This window comes from Lathyrus oleraceus, chromosome 5 (assembly GCF_024323335.1).
Source record: "Lathyrus oleraceus cultivar Zhongwan6 chromosome 5, CAAS_Psat_ZW6_1.0, whole genome shotgun sequence".
Lineage (NCBI taxonomy): Eukaryota > Viridiplantae > Streptophyta > Magnoliopsida > Fabales > Fabaceae > Lathyrus > Lathyrus oleraceus.
The window spans coordinates 486,417,947-486,427,887 of record NC_066583.1 but is presented as its reverse complement, the minus strand read 5'-3'; the positions used below and the strand labels follow the sequence as shown (position 1 = coordinate 486,427,887).

The window sequence follows — 9,941 nt, the reverse complement described above, 5'->3', positions numbered from 1 at the left end:
TTGGGGTTTAGTGTGTTAGATAATGGTATTAGAGCAGGATTGTCCATCCGGCTAGGTTTTTGTCATGTCGTCGTTCCCTAGTACGTGACATGTGTGTGAAACATCGTCGGTGCTCATTTGTTTTTCTAACAGCTTGTTGGCAGGAGCGGGATTGAAACAACTGGGGAAAATGCTTCTACTTCTTTGAGATGTTTCAGATGTGGAGGATTGGTTCAACGTGACACTGATTGCAAGAATGCAGGTTATTAGATGAGTCAATGTCATTTCCATATGTTGATGCAAGGGATGAGTTATTTGTGTTTGCTAAGCAAGTTAATGAGTTCGTGAATGATGAGGTTAAAGTGTTTATGATATTATCTTTTATGAAGTTTAAATGCGAAGCTGCGATTAGTGAGTTACTTGTGGTGTGTAAGTTTCTGGAAGTGTTTCTATAGGATATCAATGATTTTCCTTTAGAGTACAAGGTGGAGCTTCCTATAGACTTAGTATCGGGTATTAGTCATGTATTGATGGCTCCTTATAGAATGTTTTCTTCTGAGTTGAGTGAGCTGAAGAAAAAGTTAGAGGAGTTGCTTGAGAAAAAGTTTGTTCGACCGAGGGTTTCGTCGGGGGGTGTGTCGGTGTTGTTAGATAAGAAGAAATATGGTAGCATGAGGTTGTGCATTGATTATCAATAGTTGAATGAAGTGAATATCAAGAATAAATTTCCCCTTTCAAGGATTGATGATTTGATGGCTCAGTTGGTAGTGTAGTGGGGTATTCGTTACCTTTAGATTTATTGACTAAATCAAAAGTAAACCATACAAAGTCGAGTCGCCACCACACTTCTATTTATCCAAAGGAAATGTTAGAAAGCGAATAAAAACCGAGAAGTTTTATCGAATAAAAAACTAATAAAAATGTTAGAGATCGGGGTAAGGGGGTTGGTTATGCAATGGGAAGGTTTTAAGCACCCCAAACATCCTAGGTACTCCTAGGGAGCCCTTTTCACACTTGTTGTAAGGTTGGTATTTTTGTGAAAATTTGTTTGTGCAAACATGATTGGGGAGATGAGAAGAGAATATACAAGTTATTTACAATTTTGTGTTTGAATGGATAAACCCATTGCCTACGTACCATCTTAAAAAATATTAGGATCAAAACCTCGTAGTTCGGGGTAAAAATCTCAAAAAAAGTTGGTGAATTGATTGGTCCAAAAGCCTTAAGGTTTTTTGTTATCCAAGGGAGAAAACTCAACCTAAAATCACAAATCCACCATGTGAGGATAACTTCAACATGCTAGTGAGGGGTTAACCCTATAATAAGCATGGAAGACTCATTGTCCATCCCTAAGGATATAGGTGAGTATTATATCTACCTCAAGGATAACTCAAACCTAATAGCTAAAGATTATGGAAAATTTTGATAAGAAAGTGGCCATTGAAACCACAAAAGCATTTGAATGAGTTATATTTACCAATGAAAAGTATTTACAAAATATGGTCTAAGTTGACTTAAAGATTCAATTCAAAATAAGTGTTATGAAAAGAAAGTTTGAAAATCAAAAGCATAATGCTTAGGTTTCTAATGTTTGAAAACAAGTGTTAATGTTTACACAAAAGTTTTGGCTTGGGTTAGAGTGGAGGGAAGAAGAAGAATGGCTAAAGTCTTAATCATACAAGAGATGAAGGATAATAAACAAGACCACAAATGGAGTTCCTTCCTTGAGATCATATTGATGATCCAAGTAGCTCCCTTCCTTTGGAATAAGCAAGCAAATAAGTGTATACTCTAGCAATCAATCAAGCAAGCAAAGCTCTTAGGAATCTTCCAATGGCTCTTGTATCTCTCTCTTTTGAAGCACATGACAATGGTTCTTCAATTTGTCTCAAATAGGAATCCCTAGCACAAAAGCACACACATCAAAAAGTTCCATGAAGTAAATCAAGAATGGACAAGAGTGAGTTTAGAGATTTGGTCCTTCTAATCCATCTTTAACATTAAGGCCTTTTTACTCCATTTTGCATATGGTATGTCCTAGAATCTAAGTCCTTTTTGTCCATTTTTGCATTTGGTCCACAACAATCAAAACAAAAACACAAGCACAATAATATATACACAATTATGTGCTCAAGTGAGCAAAAGGCAAATTGCATTAACATAAACATGTGCTCAAATGAGCAAAAGGCAAAAGCAAATGAATAATATGTACAAGAATAGTAAATTGCATAAATGTAAAGTGCAAGAATTAAATGTTAATTGTTAATGGTTAATGGTTAATGGTTAGTATTAGTGTGCCATAAGGCAAATTTAGCGATATGTTAAGCAATCGTAATTCGACTTATGTAGAAGTCACAACTATCTGAGACCGGTCAATAATAATGTAGGCAACAACACAAGTTAGAGATTTTGATTAGTGAATCAAACTCCTACAACTTACCATGCCAAAAAGAAGATGAGAAATGATCTTGTATTGATTTAGGCTCTTTGCTTGATTAGGAAGCAACCTATCCTTAATGCAAAGTCATTCACTTGATCCATGATCAAGATGAATTAGATTTGAATCAAGGAAGGTTAAACCTCCCATGTATCAAGGCTAACCACCAATCTTTAACTCATTGATCAAAAAAGAAAAAGAAGAAGAATAAGAAGAAGATGAATAATAAAGTGCATTAATGGAAATGAAATGAGATAATCAACAAGCATTGACCAAAGATACATGAAATCAAGGTCAAACAATAGTAAACAGAAGTAAAATGAAGATTAGAAATCAAGAAACAAATAAAATATTTTTGGTATTTTTCAAAAGTAAAATAAGACTTGAATTAAAATAATAAAGAAAGGTCAAACTTCAAATTCACTTCAAATCAACTTTGAAAAGTCCAAGTGAATTATTCTAAGTTCAACAAGGTCAAACAAAGTTTGACAAAAAATCTCAGCATTTTTAGAAGTCAGAAACTATTTTTAATCAATTAAAAATGCATAAAAATAACCTAATGGAATTAAAATCTCAAATAAATCTCAAATCAATTAATAAATTGATGAGAATATTTTTCATAGATCTATCATCATTCAAAGAAGTTGAAAAATTATTTTTGTATTTTTTGAATATCAAAAACTATTTTAAATGAATTAAAAATAACCAGAAAAGAGAAAATTCCTAGAAAATATCAAATGATAAAATAAAAAATATTAAAAATCATTTTTAGAAACTAGAAATTAAAAGAAGAAAAATGCAATTGGTCTCACATTTTTTGGACCAATAATGAAGGAGATATGATTTTTTTAAATGAAATGGAATTTAAAAAATAAAATGAAAATTGAAATCAGAAATTAAAATGGCAAAAAAACGTGGAGCGTTAGATGGAGAGCTCATTAATTGAGCTGGCAAATCGCTTGGACCAAATGCGCGCATCCACCATGCGCTTCAGTCAATGCATCACATACAACCTATTAAAAAGTCATAACATGGAACGGCTCAGATCTGATATAGAAATAAAAATGCACGACTGTGATTCAATCTAGAGACCAGACGGTGGTGTACACCACCGTCTTCTCCGGACAACTTCCGACGCCGACTAAAATTTGCAGAGATTAAAACTCCACCAAATGACACGATCCAGGTATCAAATGAAAGTTGGGGTGATGTACATCACCCCTGTACCAACCAAATTCACTCTAGGTTTCCATAGAAGGAGGAATCAGAGCTTGAGTTTTGTGGTGTTCAACTGGAACTTGATGTAATTTGAAAATTCAAAGCTCAAAATGATTGCCTCTATGTAGAGGACTTCAAACAACCCAGCAACAACAAGAAATATGCAATATATAAGTAGATTCGAAGAAAACAAAATCTGAAGTAAACCTCTGAAATGAAGAGCTGGAGAGCACGATCTCTTGATGCTTATGCTTGCAGTATGTTCTATGGATCAAGGTGAGCAAGGCTTAGGAACTGTAGATCTAAAAATCAATCAAGAAAATTGAAGTTTAGATCTGAATTTTTTTGAAAGAAATGGTGAGTTCCTTTGAGTATGGTTAAGGTGTGATTCGTGCAGCATAACAGGTGCCCTTGGGTTGTCCAAATGAGAAGCAATGACCATTTATTTATAGCAAGAGAATGGCCGAGTGCATGATCATTTCATGTGCATGGATGGAAAGGGCCTCCATGCATGGGCCTGTACAGGCGCATGGAGGGCCCAATTCCACTTGGACTTACAAGCTGATGCCAAATAGAATCAGAATGGACGTGCAAATTGTGTGTGCTGAGCTCATGTAATGCAATTTCAATTGGTTTCCAAAAATGCATCAATATGTTTATCCCTTCGAAAATGGCATTTCCAAAACTGAAGCATAACCTTATGAGTAATGGTTGGAAAGTTTTTGGCATGAGGATCATTTGTTATGTTTACCAAAACTTCATTTGAAACTTGGAAATTGGTGAAAATTGATCATGAAGTGTAGGGTCCAAAACATGTACATGTGAAAATTTCAAAAATGGCCAAACTTCAAACCCTTCTGTTTCAATGATGAAAGCTCCAAATGACAAAACCTTCAACATCAAAGTTGTATATATTTTCAAGAGAATCAATATGGACTTAAATTTTGCATAATTTGGATTTTTGATGAGAAAGTTATGGGCACTTGAAGTTGGACTTTTTCACATTTCAATGCCTTTGATCCAAAGTGGCCTATAATGTTTTGCATTATCACATGTATTTATTTTAGGATTTTGAAAATTTGTTCAACATAAAAAATGAATTAGACATCTTAAAAGTTCCAATGCATTTGATCCCACCTCAAAACCATGAAAAATGAATGAGTTATGTCCTTGGGAAGTTGACCTAAAATTAGGGTTTTAGTCAAAATGACCTATAATGTTTTGAAATGGATGATGACCTTACAAGCTTCAAATCAATTTTTGATGAACATGAAAGTTGTTCATATGGTTCTTAATAACATTGTTTTTCTTGGGGTCATATCCATTTGACAAACATATCAAAAGTTAGGTCTCAGTGTACTTCAAAATAGTCAGATGAATTGACTGATCAACTTCTCAAGTCCAAACCTCATACCTTGATGAATTGATGATTTAGGACACTCAAATAAGCTCAAATATGCATTAAATTATGAATTAAAGAACTTCCCTTGATTTTATTTGATCATGGGTTGAGGTTGCTTCATGAGCAAGGCACAGTTGATGAACAAATGAATTAGGGTTTCCTTGGGAAACAAGCCTCAAACCCTTTGGTTTGCTTTGATCAAAATGATGAATTGAGATACTTGGGAGGCACATTTGATAGATGAGAGCTTTGGGAACCATTGTCATGCTTGCTTTCATCTTCACCTAGCCATATCAATGAGCATGGAATATTCTATGAGCCTTGAATCTTGTGACTGCTCATGCTACAAGCAAAAGATGTTAGTGACATATTTTTGTGCTTTTGGTTAGTAAACAAAATAAGAAAAGCAATAATATACAATTCAATCATACTTGGACCTCAAACTAACTCTCAAGAGATCCCAACCCAAAGGTAAGGAGCCAAGATACTATGATCCTTGAGGCAAGATGCAAATGCAATGTTATGATTCCATGAGGGATCTTAGGGTCAAAATTGGGGTCTTACAGGTAGGTGTTTGTGTGTTTAGCAAGATCGATTTGCATTCGGGTTATCATCAGATTTGTGTGAAACTAGAAGATACTCCGAAAACTACGTTCAGAATGAGGTATGGTCATTATAAGTATTCAGTGATGTCGTTTGGATTGTCTAATGCACCTAGAGTGTTCATGGAGTATATTAATAGAATATTCCATGTGTATTTAGATCAGTTTGTGATGGTATTCGTCGACGACATCTGGATATATTCAAAGTATGATGAAGAGCATGTAGAGCACTTAAGAATGGTTTTACAGACCTTGAAAGAGAAGAAGTTGTATTGAAGTTATCCAAGTGCGATTTATGGTTGCGAGAAGTGAGCTTTCTTGGTCATGTGGTTTCTAGTAGTGGTATTGTTGTTGATCCATTGAAGATAGATGATATCTTGCAGTGGGAGACTCTGAAGTCTATTACGGAGATTAGACGTTTTCTTGGTTTAGCTGGTTACTACGGGAAGTTTATTGAAGGATTTTCGAAGTTAGCTTTGTCATTGACTTAGTTGACTCAAAAGGGTCAAGCCTCTGTTTGGGATGTGCATTGGGAAGTGAGTTTTCAAGATCTTAAGAGAAAGTTGACATTTGCTCTAATTTTAATATTGCCAAATCCAAGTGAGTCCTTTGTTGTATATTGTGATGCTTCGAAGATGGGTCTAGGTTGTGTGTAGATGTAGAATGGTCAGGTTGTAGCTTATGCTTCTAGATAGTTGAGAGTTCATGAAAGAAATTATCCTACGCATGATCTAGAGTTGGCAGTTGTAGTATTTGTGTTGAAGATTTGGAGGCATTATTTATTTGGCTCCAGATTTGAGATGTTTGGTGATTATAAGAGTTTGAAGTACTTATTCGATTATAACGAGTTGAATATGAGACATATGAGGTGGCTAGAGTTTCTGAAGGATTATGATTTTTGCTTGAGTTACCATCCTGGTAAAGCCAATGTTGCAGTTGATGCATTGAGTAGGAAGTCGTAACATATGTCGATGCTCATGGTTCGAGAATTTGAATTGATTGAGAAATTTAGAGGCATGAGTTTGGCATGTGAAGAGACTCTTGATACTGTAAAGTTAGGTATGTTTAAACTGACCGGTGGTATCCTTGAAGATATCAGAGAAGGTCGGAAAGTTGATTTGGGATTGGTTGATTGTCTAGTGTTAGTCAATCAAGGTAAGGGAGGTGATTTCAGAATTGAAGAGAATGGTTTGATGAGGTTCATAGATAAGGTTTGTGTACCAGATGTACCTGAACTTAAGAAGAGTATTCTTAAGGAAGGTCATAGAAGTGGTTTGAATATTCATCTCGGTGCCAATAAGGTGTATTGAGACTTGAAGAAATTGTTTTCGTGTCCAGGAATGAAGAAGAAAGTAGTTGAGTTTGTTTGTGATTGTTTGACTTACCATAAATCAAAGATTGAAAATCAGAAGTCGTTAGGTATGTGTCGCAACCTGCGAAAAAAACAACCGGCGAGAAAGAAATGACAGAAGAGTCGCCATCGTGCGTTATTTATCCCAAAGGAAGGAAAGGAAACGCTCGAAGTAAACCTAGAGAAAGGAAAGGAAAAGACAAAGTCTCGTAACCAAATCTTGGGTTCAGGAGTCGATTATGCGAAGGGAAGGTATTAGCACCCCTACGCATCCGTAGTACTCTACGGGATCCACTCTTGTTGTTCTTGTCTAAAGGGTGTGTGTTTATCTAAGGTACTAGTTACTAAAAGAAAGGTCAAAAGAAAATGACTCGCACGGATGTCGCATCCACTGCATACGTATCTCATCTGAATATGAGAATCAGAGTCTTCGTAGCTCGGCTACCTATGGGCTAAAGAGGAGTGTGCTCACTAAGACATCGCGTCTTATGCCTACGTATCTCATCGGGAATGAGAATCAGAGCAAAACGTAGTTCAGCTAACTACGGGAACAAAGGTCTCGATTGCAACTAGGGCAAGAGAAAAGGGAAGGTCTCGATCGCAACGAGGACGAAAAACAAGGATTGGTTGTTAGTTGTTAGTAAAAAAGGAACTCGGCAAGACATCGCGTCTTGTGCCTACGTATCTCATCTGAACATGAGAATCAGAGTTGCCGTAGTTCGGCTACATAGGGATTGCCATCTGAACATGGTCTTACAAAGGAAGACACCAGTTGTGTCAAAGGAAGATGGGCAATGTGTTCACGTCCTAGCAGCAGGTGTCGCAGCTCGCTAAATCGAGTCTTAGGCAGTTACCTCTTTGCAATAAAATGGACTACATGCCACAAGATCGGAGACGCACGGAAGGTCTAAAAAATGGGGGAGCTCTGCCCTAGAGTTGTCATGTAATATGGACCTAAGTGTTAGGATTTACAAATGGGAATATCTACCTAATGTTAGCATGCAAAGAATAAGGGAATTCTACCTATGTTATCATACAAAGAATAAGGGAATTCTACCTATGTTATCATACAAAAGAATAAGGGAATTCTACCTATGTTATCATACAAAAGAATGAGGGAATACTACCTATGTTATCATACAAAAGAATGAGGGAATACTACCTATGTTATCATACAAAAGAATGAGGGAATACTACCTATGTTATCATACAAAAGAATGAGGGAATACTACCTATGTTATCATACAAAAGGTTCTACCTAAACGGAACAAGAATCAACGGATGGAGCAAAGAGATGAGTGGGGTAAAGGGTGGATGGCGATGCACGGAGAAATCGACTTACACGTAGATGGCGATGCATGAAGCAATCGACTTACAAGAGAAATGGCGATGCATGAAGCAATCGACTTACAAAAGGATGGATGAATACATGCTGGTTCTGTTAAGTTTTGAAAATGATTACTCAACGTTGGATCGAGGTTTTGATCTTGTTTTGAAATGGTTATCGGATGTTTGTTTTAATTTTTGTATTAACAGATGAATAAAGAATGAAAGAATAAATATTATACACTTCATGGGAGAGGGGTACATTTGTTATGAATGGGGATTGTTCATGGCAATCACACAATAAAAATATATGCCTCATACACCATACAAGTAGGCCATAGTTAGCAATCAAGTAAGATATATAAACAAGTATATGATCAAATCAAATAATCAAAGAATGAAATAATGAAATAATAGACAATGTATGGGAGGTATAAACATGTTAAGCAATCAAACAATATAAGCATGGATGAAAGAAACAAGTATAAAAAATATCAGATGAATCAGACAGGTGAAACTATGCACACAAAGAATCAATGAATAATTTAATCGGGAAATGATGCAAGGATCAAATAAAATCAAGATGAAAGGCCTCTAATACATGGCATATGAGATGAATAAGGGAGGATCAAAAGATCTCTTAAATTGCCCTAAGCAATCCCTAAGTCAAACATCAATCATAGAAAAGTCAACTGAAAAGTCAAGTCAACTTGAAAATTATCAAATAAATAGTAAATTAATCAAGAAAATTATGAAAAATTAAACTAAGTAAGGTGAGGTCAGGACATCATCATCCCCCAAAAAGATATCAAAAATAATGAGAATTAGTGTATAAATTAATTGAAATAAAACAGAAGTCAAATGAGAAGTCAACCAAGCAAACTAGGTCAAAAATAAATCCAAAATAAATTGAAAATGGGGAATAAAATTCCAATAAAAGGTCAGGTTGACCATGAGACATTGGTCAACCCTCATCCCAAAAATAAGAACCTAAAAATAATTTTAAGTCAAGAAAATAAAATTAATAAAAGTATGTGTGTTAAAATGGACTATTTGAAGCAAATAATTAAAATAAAATATTAACATTAAATAAAATATGAAAATAAAAATTAAATAAATTAAATAAAACATTAAGGAATGTGAAAATATTTTTTGGTATTTTTATGAACAAATAAAATATTTTCATTAATTAAAAAGCAAAACAGAAAATAAAATAAGAATTAAAAAAAATGAAAATAAAATGAGTGGATTGTGATGGGCCTGGCCGGTGGTGGGGTGCGAAAAGCAGGTGAAGCCAAGGCCCGGTCCAGGATGCAAAAACCCAGCGTGACATTAATGTGTACGTTTATTTTTAAAAAAAATTATGTAACTTCCATCAACTGGTCATGCTGTCACTAATGCGCTACAAGACAAAACAAAATCGAGCGGCCAGGATCATAAGGTGGGCGAGCGATCCAGCGGTCCAGGCGATGACACATTGCTTCTTCTTCAACAAAATGAAACCCTAACCCCATGCAGTACGTGAAATGCGGAAACGGCATAAATGTTTTTCCAACTTCCAATCAAAATATCTCACAACTCAGGGCACAAAATGGCATGGTACAAAAAACAACATTCAAGTATGAA

The 9,941-nt window shown here is 35.3% G+C and overlaps 1 protein-coding gene across 1 annotated transcript; it reads left to right on the top strand.

The window, feature by feature from the left end:
- Positions 1-257: 257 nt before the first annotated feature.
- On the top strand, positions 258-6,600 carry LOC127081482 (uncharacterized). Its single transcript, XM_051021736.1, has 3 exons — positions 258-335; positions 435-655; positions 6,432-6,600. Exons 1-3 carry the CDS (start codon positions 258-260, stop codon positions 6,598-6,600), a joined length of 468 nt encoding a protein of 155 aa, XP_050877693.1.
- Positions 6,601-9,941: the final 3,341 nt, after the last annotated feature.

Coding starts and splice junctions, on each gene's coding strand:
- LOC127081482 (XM_051021736.1), top strand. CDS start 258: ATGTCATTTCCATATGTTGATGCAAGGGATGAGTTATTTGTGTTTGCT. Junction 336..434: donor ATGAGTTCGTGAATGATGAG/GTTAAAGTGTTT, acceptor GTGTTTCTATAG/GATATCAATGATTTTCCTTT. Junction 656..6,431: donor AAGAAATATGGTAGCATGAG/GTTGTGCATTGA, acceptor ATTTGGCTCCAG/ATTTGAGATGTTTGGTGATT.